Here is a 21,151-nt window from a genome sequence, read left to right on the forward strand (position 1 = left end):
TTGTCTTTTCCTTTTTCCAGAAGTTCCAATAGTTAAAAAATGATAACAAAAATCATTAGTTATGGAGACTAGTTTTATTTCCAATACTCAAAGAGTTTGGATTCCAATCTGCCCACTGGCAGCAAAAAGCAAGGTAATTGTATCCTAGTGATGCTCTTTTTTCTTTTTTGCAACTTTTCCTGATCAAGATGATCCCTCTAGCTTTATGAGACTACAAGAATATAACATTTTACATCAATGTTTATCATACATCCAGATGCAAGAGCCACAAAATACAAAGCCATTTTTAAAAGTTCCTCCTTTTCCCCTAATCGAAAGTTTACTCAAACCTTGAGCAGGAAATCCAGCATTTACAAGCTTAATGTTATAGTTGCAGGGAGATCCCAGCTGTAATGTGGGAGTGGGGCTAGAGGGCTATGGCAGCAGTGGTTAGTGTTTTTCTCCCTCTGATTTTTTTTAAATAAAACTTTGCTCTAGCACTGGAAAGTGATTTAACCTTTTTATCCCCTCCCACTTGAACAAAAGGCACACAAACTTTTCAACATTTTGGCCCATTCAAAGTTCACCTCTGGGAATGTTTGGACCCTTTCTCCTCCAGCCTGGAGGAGAAAAGAAAAACCAAAGGCATCACCCAGGCTGTACTTTTCCCCCCTCACTTTAGCCACTGTGGCCAAAAGTAGCCAGAGGATCCTTCGAGCCAACTCTCTTGGAGTTGGATCTAACATTTTCAAATTCCATAGGTAACTTTTACCTCTTACAACAGAGAGCAGCTCAGTTGCTTTTTCATACCATGGATAACTCCATAGACACCCAGGTACCACAGGTTTGTCATCCTCTACCATCCTTTTCTCAAACAATGCTTTTGCCATATTTAAGTGAGTTAAGGTCACTCTAGACAATCCCAACACTATCACCAGTGTGTTGGGAGTCCTGAAGACCATCCCAGGTTTGGTGATGAGGTGAATCATGGGAGGACTCATGGGACTCAGCAAATAGTCATACTTGTCACTAATATTTATTATAGCAAAAGGATGTAAAGCAAAATCAGTAAAGGAAAAAAAACATGCATGGGGCAAAGTCTAAAGGAAACCAGGAACAAGCTTCCAATATCCTGTCCCAGTAGGGTCACACAGCACGTGTTTAATTCTTCCAGCATCAAACTGTGACAACACGTGTGAAATGTTGCCTACCAGCAGTAGAGACTCAGTACTCAATGTTTTTATTAAGTGCTGGTCACGTGAGCACCTTCTGCCTGGCCTGCACCAAAACTCTAGACTCTCAGAAGGAAATCAGGTATTCAGCACAAGCCATGTTGTTTGCTCAATTTAGACAGAGCAAACTGTCCTTATTAGTTAGGGGATGGTGGAAACCTTCCTGAAATCCAAGTCTTCAGATGCTAGCCAAGGGCCAACTTTGCAAGCAGGCCTTTCTAAGGAAAGCATTCTCTGACCTGTCATGTTAACTCTTTTCTGCACATTGTCCATGTCTTTTAGAGCATATATGTATGCATTTCTGTTGAGTATATACCTAGTAGTGGAAATAATAGGCCCAGGGGATGTGCATGTTCAGATTTTTAATAGCTGCCTGTTAAACTGACACCTTACCACCATAAAATGTTATTCATTATTTCTATTAATATTTTTGCCTTTAGTAACTTTGATATTAGCATAGTTACATCAGTTTCAGTTTGTTTACTATTTGCATGGCATATTGTTTTCCATCCTTTTATTTTCAACCTGTGTCCTTATATTTCAGGTGAGTCTCCTTTATGTAGTATGTTGTTGGATTTTGCTTTATTATGCAACTTGACAATCTGTCTTTTAATTGAAGCATTTAGCCCATTTATATTTAATAAAATTACTGAATATTTGGATTTAAAACTTACATATTACTACTTGATTTCCATTTGTCCCATTTATTCCTTTTTTTCTCTTTTCTTGCCTTGTTTTGGATTAATCAAGAATTTTATTGTAGCACTTCCCCTCCATCAGCTTTTAAGACATTCTTTTATTATTCTTTTAATGGTTACTCCAGAGAAGCTCTTCTCAACTGGATTCCACCAGAGATTACGTCTTAATTATCTAGATATTCATTGCATATATTAACTTATCTTCCTTGTATTTAAAATGGAACTAGTGTGCACCACCCTCAGGAGAACGGAAAAACCCCATTTTCTGTAGGGCTTAATTCTGTCATGAACTCCTACTTGACAAAAGTTACCTTCGAGATTAAAACATGCATCCTTGACTAATTAGAGGCTATGTTAAATTAGTGTTTTTAACACTTCCTGAATAATGCAAGAATCTCATAACATCTTGACTTCACATCCTGCCTTTTATTTATTTATTACTATTTTTGTCATTTATTTCACTTCTACTTGTTATTTTATCCATAAGGTATTGTTATTAGTGTTGATTTAAACAGTCAACAGTCTTATATTTACACTTTCCATTTCTCTTTTCTTGCATTCCTATGCTTCTGTCTGTGATCATTTTTCTTCTGCCTAATGAACTCCCTTTAGTGTCTTTTAGTGTGAGTCTGCTAGTAATATATTTTCAGTTTTTACTTACCTGAACATGCCTTAATATCACCTTTATTTCTGAAGGATATTTTCCCTGGATATAGAATTATATAGAATTATAGTCTGGCAGTTATTTTCTCCTAGTAATTTATAAGTGTCCTTCAGTTGTTCTGTGGAGTTCATTGGTTTTGTTGAAAAGTCATCTGTATGCTTGATCACTGTTCCTTTGAAAGCAATGTTATCTTTTCTTAACTCTGTCTCTTTTAAGATTTTCTCGTTGTCTTGGTTTACAGAGGTTTGATTATTAAATTTAGGTTTGTGTTTATCTTGCTCACAGATGTTTAGCCTTTTTGAAAGTGTAACTTGATTATCTTTAGTAAGTTTTGAAAAAAATTTTCATTGTTATCTCTTCAAATAGTTTCAGTTCCATTCTTTTTCTTGTTCTTGAGCTCCAGACCTTTTCCCTCTGTCTCTTAATGCTCTTTTAATTTTCAATCCTTTTTTCTATGTGCTTTAACGGGGTATTTTCTACCGATTTACTTTTCAGTTCATTAATCTTCTCTTCTGCTGTGTCTCATATGGTGTTAACCTCATCTATTGCATTCTTAATTTCATTTATTGTATTTTTCAGTTTTGAAATTCTATTTGATCCTTTTTTATACATTCTATTGATAGTTTTCTAGTGAAATTCATCTTCTAAACCTATTTTTGGAATATATTAACATAGTTTATGAGTCCCATCTGATAACTCCCAAAATGTGAATTATCTGTGTTTCAAAAAATATATTAAAATTTAATTGACTTATATTGTAGTAAAATATATATAACATAAAGTTTAACATTTTAAACATACAGCTCAGTGGCATTAAGTACATTCACATTGTTCTGCAACCATCACCACCATCCATCTCCAGGACTTTTTCATCATCCCAAACAGAAACTTTTTACCCACTGAACAGTAACTCTCCATTACCCTCCACCTCTGACAACCACCCTTTAATTCTGGAATAGCAATCACCATTCTATATTCTGTCTCTATAAGTTTGACTACACCAAGTACTTCATATAGGTGGAATCATACATATTTATCCTTTTTTATCTGGCTTGCTTCACTTAGTATAATATAATGTCTTTAAGGTACATCTATGTTGTGGCATGTGTTAGAATTTCCATCCTTTAAATAAAAAGATGAATAATATTCCTATATATATATAATATATAAAATATATTATCATATATATACAAAAGTTTGTTTATCCATTCATCTGTCAATGAACACTTGGGTTATTTCTACCTCTTGGCTACTGGGACTAATGCTGCTTTGAACATTAGTGACAAATATCTGTTTTGAGTTCCTGCTTTCCCTTCCTTTGGGTATTATATACAGAAGTATATATAGAAGTGCAATTGATGGTCAATTCTATGTTTAATTTTTATGAACTTGCCACAGTGTTTTCCACAGTGACTGCACCATTTCATATTCCAACCAAGAGAGCATAAGGGTTCCAATGTCTCCACATTCTCATCAACACTTGTTATTTTTGGTTTTATTTATTTATTTTAAAATAGCCATGCTATTATATGAGTAAGAAGTGATATATCACTGAGATTTTGATTGGCATTTCCCAAATGATTAGTGTTGTTGAGCCTCTTTTCATGTGCTTATTGACCATTTGTATATGTTCTTTGGAAAAATGTCTATTCAAGTCCTTTGCCTTTTTAAATTGTATTTGTGTGATTTTTTATTTTAAAAAATTTCCTCCAGCTTTACTGAGATATAATTGACATATAACGTTGTGTAAGTTTAAGGTGTACAATGTGATGACTTGATGTGCAGATAAACTGTGAAATGTTTACCATAATAAGGTTAGTTAATGCATCCTTCACCTCAAATAGCTGCCATTTTGTTGTTGTTATGGTGAGACTATAACAAGCTCTACTCTCATAGCAACTTTTGAGTATACAATGTGTTATTGTTAACTATAGTCATTGTGTTGTACATTACATCCCAGAAACGTATTCATCCTAAAATTGAAAGTTAGTAACCTTTGACCAACACTTCCCCATTTCTTCTACCCCTCAGTTCCTGGCAACCACCATTCTACTGTTTTTATGAGTTTGATGTTTTTAGCTTCCATATATAAGTGAGACCATAAGTATTTGTCTTTCTCTGTTTGACTTATTTCACTTAGCAAAATGCCCTCAAGATCCATGCATATTGGCACATATGGCAGAATTTCCTTTTTCTCATGGCTGAATAATATTCTATTGTTATACACACACACACACACACCACATTTTCTTTACCCATTTATCTGTTGACGTACACCTAGGTTGCTTTCATGTCTTGGCTATTGTGAATACACTGCAATAAACATGGGAGTGAAGATATCTAATCTCCTTCAGATATATACCCAGATGTGGGATTTCTGGATCATATGGTAGTTCTATTTTTAATTTTTTGAGGAACCTCCATACTGTTTTCCATAGTAGCTCTATCAATTTACATTCCCACCAACAGTGTACAAGGGTTCCCTTTTCTCTACATCCTTCCCAGCCTTCCTGTTTTGTTTTTGTTTTTGATAGCAGCCATTCTAACAGGTGTGAGGTGGTATCATGCTGTGGTTTTGATTTGCATTTCCCTGATGGTTAGTGATGTTGAGTACCTTTTCATGTACTTATTGGTCATTTGGATGTCTTCTTTGGAAAAGTGTCTATTCAAGTCCTCTGTCCTTTTTTTTTGCGGTACGCAGGCCTCTCACTGTTGTGGCCTCTCCCGTTGCAGAGCACAGGCTCCAGACGCACAGGCTCAGTGGCCATGGCTCATGGGCCTAGCCGCTCCGCGGTATGTGGGATCTTCCCGGAGCGGGGCACAAACCCGTGTCCCCTGCATCGGCAGGCAGACTCTCAACCACTGAACCACCAGGGAAGCCCTCCTCTGTCCATTTTTTAAATTAAATTGTTTCCTTTTTTGCTATTGAGTTGTATGAGTTCTTTATATTTTTTGGATATTAACCCCTTATCAGATATATGATTTGGAAATATTTTCTCCCAGCCCATAGGTTGGCTTTACACTTTTTTGATTCTTTCTTTGGCTGGGCAAAAGCTTTTTAGTTTGATGTAGTCCCACTTACTGATTTTTGCTTTTTTGCTTGTGCTTTTCATGTCATATTAAAAAAATCATTGCCAAGACTGATGTCAAGGAACTTTTACCTTATATTTTCTTCCAGGCATTTTAGTTTTACGTCTTACATTTAAGTGCTTAATCTGGGATTTCCCTGGTGGCACAGTGGTTAAGAATCTGCCTGCCAATGCAGGGGACATGGGTTGGATCACTGGTCCGGGAAGGTCCCACATGCTGTGGAGCAACCAAGCCCGTGTGCCACAACTACTGAGCCTGCACACTGTAACTACTGAAGCCTGTGTGCCCTAGAGCCTGTACACCACAACTAGTGAGCCCATGTGCCACAACTACTGAAGCCCACGTGCTCTAGGGCCCATGTGCCACAACTACTGAGCCTGAGTGCTGCAACTACTGAAGCCCATGCACCTAGAGCCCACGCTCTGCAACAAGAGAAGCCACCACAATAAGAAGTCCATGCACCACAATGAAGAGTAGCCCCTGCTCGCCACAACTAGAGAAAGCCTGCGCACAGCAATGAAGACCCAGTGCAGCCAAAAAAACGTGTGTGTGTGTGTGTGCGCTTAATCTACTTTGAGTTAATTTTTATGAATGGTGTAAGATAGGGGTCTGATTTCACTCTTTTGCATGTGGATATCCAGTTTTCCCAGCATGATTTGTCAGAGATCATCCTTGTCCCATTTAGCATTCTTGGCTCCCTTGTCACACATTAGTTGACCATATAGGTGTGGGTTTATTTCTGGCCTTGATTCTGTTCCATTTGTATATGTGTCTATTTTTATGCCAGTACCATACTCTTTTGATTACTATAGTTTTGTAATATAGTTTGAAATCAGGAAGTTTAAAGCCTTCAGTCTTGTTCTTCTTTATCAGGATTGCTTTGGCTATAAGGAGTCTTTCATGTTTCCATATGAATTTTAGAATTGTTATTTCTATTTCTGTGAAAAATGCTATTGGAATTTTGATAGGATTGCATTGGATCTATAGATGATTTTGGAGGGTTGCTTTGGTTTTTGTTGTTGAGTTGTATGAGTTCTTTATACATTTTGGATATTAACACTTTGCCAGATATATGATCCGCAAATATTTTCTCTCATTCTATGGGTTGTCTTTTCACACTTTTGATGGTGTTCTTCGATGCACATAAGTTTTTTTTTAACATCTTTATTGGAGCACAATTGCTTTACAATGTTGTGTTAGTTTCTGCCGTATAACAAAGTGAATTGGCTATACGTATACATATAACCCCCATATCACCTCCCTCTTGCGTCTCCCTCCCACCCTCTCTATCCCACCCCTCTAGGTGGTCACAAAGCACCGAGCTGGTCTCACTGACACATAAGTTTTAAATGTTGATGAAGTCTAACTTATCTAATTTTTCTTTTGTTGCCTGTGCTTTTGGTGTTATTTCCAAGAAATCATTGCCAAATCCAATGTTATGCAGCTTTCCCCTCTATTCTCTTCTAAGGGTTTTATAATTTTAGCTCTTGGGTTTAGGACTTTGATCCATTTTGAGTTAATTTTTGTATATGGTATAAAGCAAGGGTCCAACTTCATTCTTTTGCACCTGGATATCCAGTTTTCCCAGCACCATGTCTTGAGAAGACTGTTCTTTTACCCAGTGAATGGACTGGGCATCTTTGTCAAATATCATTTTACCATATCTGTAAGGGTTTATTTCTGGGATTTCTATTTTATTCCATTTTTCTACAGATTTCCTTATGCTAATACTATACTCTTTTGATTACTGTAGTTTTGTAAGTTATGAAATCAGGGAATGTAGGTTTTCCATTTTTGTTCTTTTTCCAGATTATTTTGGGGTCCCTTGAGGTTCTATATGAATTTTAGGATGAACTTCTCTATTTTTGCTAAAAATGTCATTGGGTTTTTGATAGAGATTGTATTGAATCTGTCAATCATTTTGGATAGTACTGATGTCTTAACAATATTAACTCTTCCAATCTATGAACATGGATGTATTTCCATTTATTTGTGTTTTAGGCTTTGTGTTTCAGACTTTCCGAGAAATGGTCTATTTCTGATTTGCCTTTACTTTTAGGGTGTAGCCCATCCTTCAGGGATTCAACTGAAAGCCTCAGGTGTTTATCATATCCCCTTCCACATAAAAAGGTCCTGAAATGGAATTTCTGTCTTCCTAGCAGTGCCACTTTATACTTGGTTTCTTGGCCCCTCACTCCATGCAAGCACAGCTTAAGCAGTAGCAAATGCCTCAAAAGGAGAGTGCACAGAGAGAGGTGAGCTTACTTCTCCGAGGTCCTCTTCTCTCCAGGGTTTTGGCTTCTCATGTCTTGGCTGTCTTAATTACTTTCTGACGCCTTCATTCACTTTTATTTTTAAAATCCATCCAGGGTAGTTGTTCTTACTATGAAGCTTAGTCTGATAAAAGCTATTTCAACATAGCTGGAAGCTGAAAGTCTACCTTATTCTTTTAAACTGTGGCACAACATATCATAATTCAACCATTCTTGTTCATATACATTAGGTTGCTTCTAAATGTTGTTTTGCCATACAACAAATTATGTTGTAATGAACATCTTTGTACATATATTCTTATGCACTCATGTGAGTGTTATATAAGATAGATTCCTAGAAGTAAGGTTGTTGGACAAAGGTATGGGCATTAAAATTTTTTATAGGTGATGCCAAACTGCCTCTGATTTACATTACTACCAGGAGTGCTGAGAGTGTTCATTTCCCCACATAATCACCAGCACTGGATATTATCAATCTTAGCTTTTATAAAATTGATAGGCAAAACCTTATATTTCATTGTTGTTTTACCTTACAGTTCTCTAATCATTGGTGAGGCTGAAACTATGATAACTTAAAAACTGTGGTACTAGGAAAGGAGAAACTGATCAACATCACCAAAAAGTAAGACCAGAAGCATACACATACTTGTGTGTGTATTCACATACTTGTGTGATTCTATGTATGTACAGTAAATGATAAAGGTGGCATTTCAAAAGAGTGTTTATATGAACTATTCAATCAACAGTGCTGGAAAGATGGGCTAAGTATTTGGCAAACAAGTTATAATTCTTACCTCATAAGATAAACTAAACTTACAATTCTAGACTAAGAGTTACATGTAAAATTGTAACCATAAAGAACTAAGAGAAAATGCAGTGAAAATGTAGCTGATCTAGGGATGGATCTTTCTGAGCATAACAGCAAAAAAGAAATCAAAAAGGAGAAAATTTTACTTCGTAAAAATGTAAAACTTCTCTATATCAAAATAAATGTAAAATTAAAGGGCAAATAGTAAAATAGCAACGTATTGCAATTAACATATGGAAGACAAAGTGTTAGCATCCCTCATGGATAATAAATCTTGTATAAACCAATAAGAAACTGACAATTTTCCAGTAGAAAAAAGGGAAAAGAATATAAGTAGATAATGTGCAAAGTAAATAGAAAAAAAAGGCTACTTATTTTATGAAAAAAAAATTTATCATCAATATGACCAAAAACCAATTCATGATATTATGCTAACATAGATATTAAAATACTGTTGTAGGGGGTTATTTAAGAAAATATAATAGGGTTCAGCATATATTATGCTGCAAGAAACAGACTGTAGACTGTTCTTTCTGACACCATTTTTCTAAAAACAATTGTGTATTTACTTTACAAAAAATGATTGGAAGCAAATATTCCAAAATGGAAACAGTGATTTCCCGAGACTGGAGAATTATAGATTTATAATTTAAAGATTTTTATCTTTTCTTTTGCACTTTTCTCTATCTTCCAGTTCCCTGCAGTCAACATGTATATAGGAATTTGGAATCAGATAACCTGCTACTTGTGAAAATTGGAGAGAATGAGAATAGTATATCTATTCAAATGAAACTAGGAGATAAACTCACAATTCCTGAAGAAATGAAAGATACATCTTGATAAAATGGATGTTATCTGATGTTGAAAAAGTTGCACAAAGGCAAGAAAATAATTATCTAAAAGAAAGAAATTATCTAAAAGACATAATTATCTAAAAGTTGCACAAAGGCAAGAAAATAATTATCTAAAAGAAAGAAAGTCAATGCAAGCCTCATTGACAAAAGCTTAAATAAAATATAAAGAATTGATAAATATATACAAAAATGTACAGATCCTGATAGATATACAAGCAATAGGAGACACAATTTTTTAAAAAGTGAAGCAAAAATGAAAAAACACATACCCTCACTGGGAATTAAAGAAAGGAAACTAGAATAACTTGATGTGTATTAAAACGATTGATCTAACAAAAGCAAATGATAAAAACCCAACATTGATGGGGTAGTAAAAATATTAATAAAAAGGTATATTTTATATTTTTTGATGTCACTAAAAATTGGTTGGTCTTTCTAAAGAATAATCCAGCAGCATGTAACAAAAGCTAAAAAGCTGTTCATACTCTTTTATCCAGAATCCTTTTTCTAAGAATATACTCCAAGGAAACAGGAGTATATGTATGAATGCCTATAAAAAGGTATTCATAGAAGGATAAAAAGTTTGGAAAACAATTCAAGTATCCAATAATAAGGAAACAATTATTTAAATTTGATGAATATATAGCTCTTTCAACATGTGGAAATACGTGAAAGAATAAGTGAAAAAAACAGCACAAGTTAATATGTACACACTGAATATAACTATGAAAATGTATCTCTGTGCACTAATAAATTAGAAAAGAATTAGCATTACAGAAAGATTTGAGTTTAATATTTATAAAGTTCTTTTTTTTATTGAGGAAACATTGATTTCACACCCCCTACTCTCCAGTTCCTTCTCCTCTGGTAACTACTACTCTGTTCTCTGTATCTACATGTTTGCTTTTAATAGTTTTTTTTTATATTCCACATATGAGTGAAATCATACAGTGTTTCTCCTTCTGTCTGACTTATTTCACTTAGCATAACACCCTCAAGGTCCATCCATGTTTTCACAAATGGCAAGGTTTCATCTTTTTTATGGCTAAGTAGTATTCTATTCCTGTCTTTTTCATAACACTCAATCTTATAAGTATGAGGTGATATCTCTTTGTGGTTTTTGACTTGCACTTCCTTAACAATTAGTGATATTTAACATCTTTTCATGTGCCTATTGGCCATCTGTAAGTCTTCTTGGAAAAATGTATATTCAGTTCCTCTGCTCATTTTAATCAGGTTGGTTGTTGAGTTGTATGAGTTTTTTTTTAATATATTTTGGATATTAACCCCTCATCAGATATACCATTTGCAAATATCTTCTCCCATTTGGTAGGTTGTCTTTTCATTTTATTGATGGTTTCCTTTGCTGTGCAGAAGCTTTTCAGTTTAATGTTAATCCCATTTGTTTATTTTTGTTTCCCTTGCCTGAGGAGACATAGCTAGAAAGAATGGTAAGACTGATGTCAAAGAGTGTACTGCCAATGTTTTCTTCAAGGAGTTTTACAGTTGCAGGTATTATATTCAAGTCTTTAATCCATTTTGAGTTAATTTTTGTGTATGGTGTGAGACAGTGGTCTAGTTTCATATTTTTTCATGTGACTGTCCAGTTTTCCCAACACCATTTATTGAAGATACAATCCTTTCTCCATTGTATGTTCTTTGCTCTTTTGTTATAAATTACTTGCCCATATATGCATGGGTGTATGTATATATATATATATATATATATATATACACACACCCATATATGCATGGGTGTATTTCTGGACTCTCAATTCTGTTCCATTGATCTATGTATCTGTTTTTCTGCCAATACCATGCTGTTCTGATTACTGTGGCTTTGCTGTTTGAAATCAGGGAGTGTGATACTTCCAGCTTTGCTCTTTTTTCTCAGGATTACTTTGGCTATTTGGGGCCTTTTGTGGTTCCATATAAATTTAAGAATTTTTTCTTCTATTTCTGTGAAAAATGTCCTTGGGATTTTGATAAGGATTACATTGAATCTGTAGATTGATTAATAAGGACATTTTGACAATGTTTATTACTGCAATCCATGAACGTGGAATATCTTTCCATTTATTTGTTTCTTCTTCAATTTCTTTCAACAATGTCTTATAGTTTTCACTGTATAGGTCTTTTACCTCCTTGGTTAATTCCTAGATATTGTCATTTTGTTGTTGTTGTTGTTGTTGAATATCTTGCTCATGTATATTTTAAAGGGATGATTGTAGATATCAAGTTAGCAGAGTACAGTATTTAGATTTTAGTGGATTATTTTAATAATTATCAATACACCAGAAATCGTGTTTCAAAATTTTTATTGAGGTATAGTTGATGTACAATATTATGTTTCAGGTGTACAACATAGTGATTCACAATTTTTAAAGATTATACTCCATTTATAGTTATTATAAAATATTGGCTATATTCGCTGTGCTGTACAATATATCCTTGTAGTATATTTATTTTATACATAGTAGTTTGTACTTCTGAATCCCCTACCCGTCGTGCCCCTTCCCCCTTCCCCCTTCCCACTCCCTACTGCTGACCACTAGTTTGTTCTCTATATCTGTGAATCTGTTTCTTTTTAGTTATACTCACTAGTTTGTTGTATTTTTAGATTCCTCATATAAGTGATATCATACAGTATTTGTCTTTCTCTGTCTGACTTATTTCACTTAGCACAACACCCTCCAAGTCCACCCATGTTGTTGCAAATGGCAAAATTTCATTCTTTTATATGGCTGAGTAGTATTTCATTGTGTGTATACATCTTCTTTATCCATTCATCTGTTGATGGACATTTCGGTTGCTTCCATATCTTGGTTACTGTAAATACTTCTGCTGTGAATGTGAACATTGGGGTGCACGCATGTTTTCAAATTAGTATTTTCATTTTTTTCAGATATATAGCAAGGAGTGGAATTGCTGGGTCATATGGTAGTTCTATTTTTAGTTTTTTGAGAAACCTCCATATTGTTTTCCACATGGCTGCACCAATTTACATTCCCACCAACAGTGTACAAGGGTTCCCTTTTCTCCAACATTTGTTATTTGTGTTCTTTTTGATAGCCATTCTGACAGGCATGAGGTGATATCTCACTGTGGTTTTAATTTGCACTTCTCTGATGATTAACAATGTTGAGCATATTCCTAGTTTCTTAATTTCTCTTTCTGCTAGCTCATAGTTAGCATATAGGAATGTAACAGATATTTATATTTTGATTTTGTATCCTGAAATTTTGCTGTATTCATTTATTATTTCTAATAGTTTTTTGGTGGAGTCTTTAGGATTCTCTCTATATAAAATCATGTCATCTGCAAATAGTGACAGTTTTACTTCTTCCTTTACAATTTGGATGCCTTTTATTTCTTTTTCTCTCCTAACTGCTCAGGCTAGGACTTCTAATACTATGTTGAATAGGAGTGGCAAGAGTGGGCATCCTTGTCTTGTTCCTGATCTTAGAGAGACAGCTTTCAATTTTTCACCATTGAGTATGATGGTAGCTGTGGGTTTGTCATATATGACCTTTATTTTGTTGAGGTATGTTCCCTGCATACCCACTTTATTGAGTTTTTATCATGAATGAGGGTTAAGTTCTGTCAAATGCTTTTTCTGCATCTACTGAGATGATAATATGGTTTTTAATCCTTCATTTCGTTAATATGGTGTATCACGTTGATTGATCTACAGATGGTGAACCATCCTTGCATCCCTGGAATAAATCCCACTTGATCATGGATGGTGTAGGACCCTTTAGATGTTGAATTTGGTTTGCTTTAGATGTTGACTTTGGTTTGCTAATATTTTGTTGGGGATTTCTGCATTTATGTTTATCAGAAATACTGGTCTGTAATTTTCTTTTTTTGTGTTGTCTTTGTCTGGTTTTGACATCAGAGTGATGTTGGCCTTGTAAAATGGTTAGGAAGTGTTCCCTTCAATTTTTTGGCAATAGTTTGAGAAGGATAGGTATAAAATCTTCTTTGAATGTTTGGTAGAATTCACCTGTGAAGCTGTCTGGTCCTGGACTTTTGTTTTGGGGGAGCTTTTTTGATTACTGTTTCAACCTCTGTAATAGTACTTGGTCTACTCAAGTTTTCTATTTCTTCATGGTTTGGTCTTGGAAGGTTGTATAAATCTAAGAATCTGTCCATTTCTTCTAGGTTGTCCAATTTGTTGGTGTATGGCTGTTTATAATATTCTTTTATAATTCTTTGTACTTCTGTGGTATCCATTGTTCTTTATCCTCTTTCACTTCTGATTTGTTTATCAGGGCCTTCTCTCTTTTTTTCTTAGTGAGTCTAGCTAATGGTTTGTTGATTTTGTTTATCTTTTCAAAGACAGCTCTTAGTTTCATTGATCTTTTCTATTGCCTTTTAGCCTCTATTTCATTTATTTCAACTCTGATCTTTATTATTTCCTCCCTTCAATTAACTTGGGTTTTGTTTTTCTTTTTCTAGTTCCTTTAGGTGTAAGGTTAGACTGTTTATTTGAGAGTTTTGTTTCTTTCTAAAAAAAAATTCTTATCTACCTGTGGGCAGGGGATGGGGTTTCCACTGTCAGGCCCCACCTCAGAGCTGGCAAGGTAACACTAGGATGGGACATCTGAGTTCCAGTGACTCCCCTGGCAGCAGCAGCTCTTTGAGGGTCCTATGAGTCTGTGGGGGTCCAGCTCCTGGCCCAGGCCAACATTTGGTCCTGGAGCCTGGGCTCTGGTTTCTGGTGCTGCTCAGTTTTGTTTCTTGAGGTAGGCCTGTATTGCTATAAACCTCCCTCCCAGTTTTTGTTGCATCCCATAGATTTTGATATGTCGTATTTTCATTTTCATTTGTCTTCAAGTAATTTTTGATTTCTCCTTTGATTTCTTCGTTGCCCCAATAGTTGTTCAGTAGGATGCTATTCATTCTGCACATATCTGTGATTTTTCCAGTTTTCTTCTTGTAGTTGATTTGTAGTTTCATTCCATTGTGATCAGAAAAGATGCTTGATGTGATTTCAATCTTCTTAAATTTATTGAGACTTGTTTTGTGTCCCAAAATATGGTCTATCCTTGAGAAAGTTTCATATACACTTGAGAACATATGTGTATTCTGCTGCATTTGGATGGAATGTTCTATACAAATCTATCAAATCCATCTGGTCAAAAGTTTCATTTAAGACTGTTGTTTCCTTGTTGACTTTCTGTCTGGATGATCTAACCACTGATGTTAAGTGGGGTGTTAAAGTCCCCTACTATTATTGTGTTGCTGTCAATTTCTCCCTTTAGGCCTGTTAATAATTGTTTTATACAATTTGGTGCTTCCATGTTAGGTGCGTATATACTAATCACTGTTATGTCTTTTGATGAACTGTCCCTTTTATCATTATATACTGTCCATTTTTATTTCTTGTTACCTTTTTTGGCTTTATTTCATCTGATATGAATATGGCTACACCTGCCTTCATTTGGCTGCTATTTGCTTGGAATATCATTTTACATCCCTTCCCTTCGGCCTATGTTTGTCTTTAGAGTTGAGATGTGCCTCTTGGAGGCAGCAAATAGTTGGGTCTTGTTTTTTAATCCATCCAGCCACTGTGTGTCATTTGGTGAATTCAATTTATTTATATTTAGGTTGATTATTGATATATGAGGACTTAATACTGCCATTTTATCTTTTGTTTTCTGGTAGCTCTATATCTCCACTGTTTCTTTTTCCTTTTGTTTCTGTCTGCCATTTTGGTTTGATGGTTTTCTGTGATATTTTTCTCAGTTTCTTCTCTGTGTGTGTGTGTCTCTATTTTATGTTTATTTTTGTGGTTACCATGAGGTTTGTATAAAATTTCTCATAGATAAAATAGTCCTTTTTCTGCTGATAGCATCTTATGTTCACTCACCTATATGAATTCCATCCTTTTCCTCCTCCCCTTTTAGTGTTTTTGTTGTCTCAAATTATCCCTTTTTATGGTTGTGGGTTTGTTACCAAAATAAGATAGCTATAATTATTTTTCTGCTTTCTTTGTTCCCCTTTAACCTTTATAATAGTGTTTAAAAATCTGTTCTGATAAAGAGCTGCAGTTTTCTGATTCTATTTATCACCCTGCTTAAAGTTTTATGTATTTTTGCTATTTTGTTTCTGGTAGAAGAGCTCCTTTCAATATCTCTTGTAAGGCAGGTCTAGTGTTGATGAATTCCCTCAGCTTTTGTCTGGGAGACTTTATTTCTCCTTCATATCTGAATGATAATTTTGCTAGATAGAGTATTCTGGGGTGACAGTTTTTCTTTCAGTATTTTGAAAATGTCATTTCACTCTCTCCTGGATGTTAGGGTTTCTGCTGAGCAATCTGCTGATAGCCTAATAGGGGTTCCTTTGTAGGCACCATCCTTTTTTCCCTGGCTGCCTTTAAAATTCTTTGTCATTAACTTTATTTTTAAAAAAATTGTATTTATTTGGTCGTGCTGGGTCTTAGTTGCAGCAGGCGGGCTCCTTAGTTGTGGCAGGTGGGCTCCTTACTTACAGCACGTGGGATCCTTAGTTGCAGCATATGGGCTCCTTAGTTGCAGCAGGAGGGCTCTTTAGTTGTTGCTCGATGCCTCCTTAGTTGCAGCATGTGGACTCTTAGTTGCTGCATGCATGTGGGATCTAGTTCCCTGACTAGGGAACTGCATTGAGAGCACAGAGTCTTCACTACTGCTCCACTAGGGAAGTCCCCTCTTTGTCATTAACTTTTGACAATTTTAATGTGTCTTGGAAAAGGTCTTTTTGCAATGAGTTTAATTAGGTGTTCTCATTGCTTCACAGACTTGATTGTCCAGTTTCTTCCCCATGTTTGGGAAGATCTCAGCTATTGTTTCTTTAAATAATTGCTCTTCCTCTCTTCTTCTGGGATACCTATTATCCCAATGCTGCCTTTCCTAAAAGAGATGTGTAGCTCTCATAGGATTTCCTCTTTTTATATATGTCTTACTTCTCTTTCCTCTTTTACTTGTATCATTTCTAGGTTTCTATCTTTGAGTTCACTAATGCTCTCTTCCATATTGTCTGCTTTATTTCCAATCCTTTCTAATGCATTTTCATCTTGTTTATTGTGTTTCTCATTTCCAGAATTTCTGTTTGGTTCTTCTTTAGAGTTTCAATCTTTTTGGTAAAGTATTCCTTCTGTTCATTAATTTTATTCCTGAGCTCATTACACTGCCTTTCTGAGTTTTCTTGTATCTCATTGAGTTTCTTCATGATGGCTATTTTGATGGCTCTATATGATGGCTCTATCAGTTAGATCTCAATATTCCATGACTTTAAGTTTGGCTTCTGGAGAATTGTCATTTTCTTTTTGTGATATAGTGTTACTGTGATTCTTCATATTGCTTGATGAATTGTTCCTCTGCTGGCACATTTGAAGTTAAATGACCGGTTAGGAGTTACAATCCTTTCTTTTGCTTTCCAGTAGGTGGCGCTATCACACAAGTTTTTGGTTTCGCTCACCTGAGCTACCTCTGGTTATACTTGAGAGTTGGCACTTTCCAGCCTCCACCATATGTGTAACAGGTGTGGCTCTGTGCTTTTGCTGTTGCTTCTTGTGCCTCTAGGCTTATTGCTGTATTGCTTCTGCCAGAGCTGCTGTCATTACTGGGATGATGGGCTCTTCTCTTTTGTGGGAGATCCCCTGAGACACAGGCTTTGCTGTGGGGGGAGGGGAACAGTGTGGGAGGGGAAGCTGGGGTTGCACAGATGCCTCCACTGTGTCTAGTGCTGTCAGGTTCGGGGGCTCTGCCAATGCAAATAGTGGGGCAAGAGTCTGGGGTCATGGGTTCCTCAGTGACTGGAGGGATGGGGTCCCAGGCCCCACTGTTCCTGCTGCTAAGTTGCCTGTGGTGGCAGGCAGAGTCATGCGTGCTGCTTCCCCTGCTGCTATTGGGTTTTCTGAAGCTATGGGCTCAGCTGCCACAGTCAGAGGGCTGGGATTGCAGGTACCAACTCCACTGTTCCCTCTGTTCTGCCTCCTCTATGTGTTCCAGTTCACCCACCTATAGATGTACAGATGTGTGGAATTCTCTGGCATCCTGTTGTGTTGGGCAAAGGCACCTTCGTTGTGTTGTAGATGTTTTACTGGTTGTAGCTTCAAGGGGAGAGACAAAGGTAGCTTTTCACTCCACCATGTTTCTGACAGCACTCTCCTATAAAGTTCTTATGTTCCCAAAGTTGATTAACAACATAATATTTAAAAATTAAAAAAAAAATTATAGAACTGAAATACTGAGTGTTTGAGGTGAGGCACAGAATCGCACTTCTGGGAACATATATAAATGAACATACCTGGTGAAGAAATAGCCTGTTTTCCTTGGTGGAATTACAGCTGTCATTCAATATATCCTTAAAGCAACTTTGGGGCTTCCCTGGTGGCGCAGTAGTTAAGAATCCGCCTGCCAATGCAGGGGACATGGGCTCGAGCCTGGTCTGGGAAGATCCCACATGCCACAAATCAACTAAGCCTGGGCACCACAACTACTGAACCTGAGCTCTAGAGTCCACGAGCCACAACTGCTGAATCTGCGTGCCACAACTACTGAAGCCCAGGTGCCTAGAGCCCGTGCTCTGCAACAAGAGAAGCCACCACAATGAGAAGCCCATGCACCGCAACGAAGAGTAGCCCCTGCTCACCACAACTAGAGAAAGCCTGCACACAGCAACGAAGACCCAACGCAGCCAAAAATAAATAAATAAATTTAAAAGAAAGCATTTTTGTTATTGTGAAATTATTGCAATAATAGAATTATGAAGAGTCACTCATTTTATAAATCATCAAAACGTGCCTTTCTTGACCTTCCCAGGCAAATCTATTCTCTTTCTCCTGTACTTTGTACGTAATGCCATTGTTATAGCATTTATAAGACTGTACTATAATTATTTGGTTATATGTCTATGTCTCTCACAGCATCACACCCAGTGCCTGGTACATAAAAGTAAGCAATAGAGCCTTATGAAAGAATGAATGAATGAAGCGAATGAAGGAGCACATTTGGAAAATAAATATAACTTGCTACTTGAGTCCCTGAAATGTTTGTGCATTCATTAAACTGAAGTCCCGAAGACCTAGTAGTCCCTATTTTCTCTGGCTAGGAAATAATAACTTCGTAAGAGGCCCAAAACAAAGTGCAGACTTTGAAAAAGTAGTCAGTAAGGAGTTTGCTTCTGTTTGTTAGAGAGATCTGATGTGATGCAGGTAGATTCCAGGAATGAAGTCCCAGAGCTTGGAAGTTACCTATATCCTCGTAAGATTATGCTGAGTTTACAACAATGGATGTGAAGAAGAAAAGGGTAAAAGGCATCAACTTTTAAGTGAGAGCCAGAGAGAATCACATCAAAGGCACCAACAGGACTTCCACAGACCCCAAACCATAGAGACTTCTCAGAAGGGCAAAGAAGATAGTAATTACAAGATCAAATAATATTCATGGAGTAAGATTTGGGCTAGATAGAGAAATACCTTCCTTATTTCAAGAGATTTAGTGCTAGGGGACTGGTATCTGGAGACTAGGAGTACATTATAGTCTGAAGCTAGAGGGAATAGCCAAGGAGATTAAAAAAAAACCCAGGAAGCAGGTTCTAGAAAGGACTGAGGTACCCCATCCCACCTAGTAAAGCATCAATCCAAATTAATCTCAGAAGTTTCAGAGTCTTGACTTGGCATTTACCACTAATAGGGCTGAGTCAGTGGAGGGAACCAGGGGTTCAGTAATTTGTACTATTCAAGCTAATTTGTGGCTAGGTTTTATTTATTAGGACCTGAGACCTATATTCAATAAACTTGATAATTTCTATGTGTTTATATTTTAGTTTTCCATTTTTTTGGTAAAATTTCTTCAGGAACTTCCAACTTTGCACTTAATTTAAAAAGAAAAGGGATTTTCTACATTATGGCTAGAATGGAAGAGTGGGGGAAATCCATATATTCCTAAAGCCAAATGTAATGTTAATAGCTCTGGGAGTTCAGGTCGTGCTGGCATAAAATGTGGGTGCTAGGAAAGATAAAGAACAGTCAGCTCTGACTGTTGGTCCTTCCCTCCTTGGTTGATTCCCTCTCAATTTAGACCTACATAACTGCCACAGAAATTGAGTGTTTGGAGTAGGTGTTAGTAAAAAGGGATGGAGGCTGGTTTTGAGCCGGACAAAATTTGGTTTGGCTTTAATTACTAACAGACCACTCTTGGTGAAGAAAAAAAGTACACACACAACTAGGGTTTGTAAGTGGCAATCTACTATGTAAGGTACATTCTTCATTTATAAATTTACTTTGTGGCTTGATTTAAGATTGTATTAATTTCCCATTGGTGCTATGACAAAGTAACATAAACTCAGTAGCTTAAAACAACATACACTTATACTCTTACAGTTCTGGAGATGAGAAGTTCAAAATGAACCTTATGGCTACTATGACGTAAAATAAAAATCAAGGTGTCAAGCAGGGCTGGTTGCTTTTGGAGGCTCCAGGGGAGAATCTGTTCCTTGACTCTTCCAGCTTCTAGAGGATAAGCCTAACAGCCTTATCACTCTGATCACTTGCTTCTGTCATCACATCTCTTACTTCTACAGTCTGATCTCCCTCTGGGTATCTCTTATAAGTAGACTTGTGATTATACTTAGGGCCCACCTGAATAATCCAAAATAATCCTCCCCACCAATCTCAATCTCCTTAATCTAATCATACCCACAAAATCCCTTTTGCCTTAAATGGTAATGTTCACAGGTTCCAGGGATTAGGGCCTGAATATCTTTTGGGGCCACTATTCAGCCTTCCACAAGGGTGGTTTAGAAATTTTGCACATCCTTTTTTTAACAATGTAGTAATTTGTTTAATGTGAAATTTGTAGTAACTTGCATAAATTTTTAACTTGTAGTAATTTGTTTAATGTGTCTATCACCAAATTTAATATATAAGTTGAATAAAAAATAAGTACTAATTAAAAATAAGTATTAGATTAAGAAATGGAATTTTAAAATATTGTCAACTAATTCATTACATGACAAAGTATAAAGAACTAAAAACAAGTTCCTTGGCTATTAATGTATATAAAGTTAGCATTTTTTCAAAATGGAAATATAGGTCCCAAGAAAGGGGAGAAGAACAAGTTGGTTAAGCACACACTTGGAATGAAGATACAAAGTTGCCTGATAACAGTCATGCCCTCTGTACCAAAGAGTTCATAAAACACACTGAAAATTATCAAGCCTGCTCAGGATATATAGGGTTAGAAACTTAGATTCCAGAGACTCTAAATTCCTTTTCAGATGCAGTTTAATAAAGCAATAAAGATCAAGAAAAAAATAAAAAGGAAGGAAACCAGCCTGTATCAAATAATGCTTTGATTCTAGCGGGCTGGCCAATCTCCTTACCTAGGCTGGAATAAATGTGGCTGAGAATACAAGCTGGTTGTACTCTGATGGGGTGCACCTCAGCAATGGTCTCCACATCAATTCCCTTGTCCTTCAAAATGGCCTTGATTTCTTCTGTCTCAGCTAGAATGGAAACTATAGGAAAGAAAGAAGATGAGGTCAACAGAAAATTTTATTTCAACA

General features: G+C 36.2%; 1 protein-coding gene across 4 annotated transcripts in view; it reads right to left on the reverse strand.

Moving 5' to 3' along the window:
• The window catches only part of PHKA1 (phosphorylase kinase regulatory subunit alpha 1), a 130,984-nt gene that overhangs the window by 59,137 nt on the left and 50,696 nt on the right, over positions 1-21,151 (reverse strand). For all 4 annotated transcript variants that reach the window (XM_082681284.1, XM_082681285.1, XM_082681283.1 and 1 more), the window contains one exon: positions 20,969-21,103. In XM_082681284.1, coding sequence (XP_082537410.1) covers positions 20,969-21,103 — 135 coding nt within the window. The remainder of the gene's footprint in view (positions 1-20,968; positions 21,104-21,151) is intronic.

Source organism: Grampus griseus (assembly GCF_964374135.1).
Source record: "Grampus griseus genome assembly, chromosome: X".
Classification (NCBI taxonomy): Eukaryota; Metazoa; Chordata; class Mammalia; order Artiodactyla; family Delphinidae; genus Grampus; species Grampus griseus.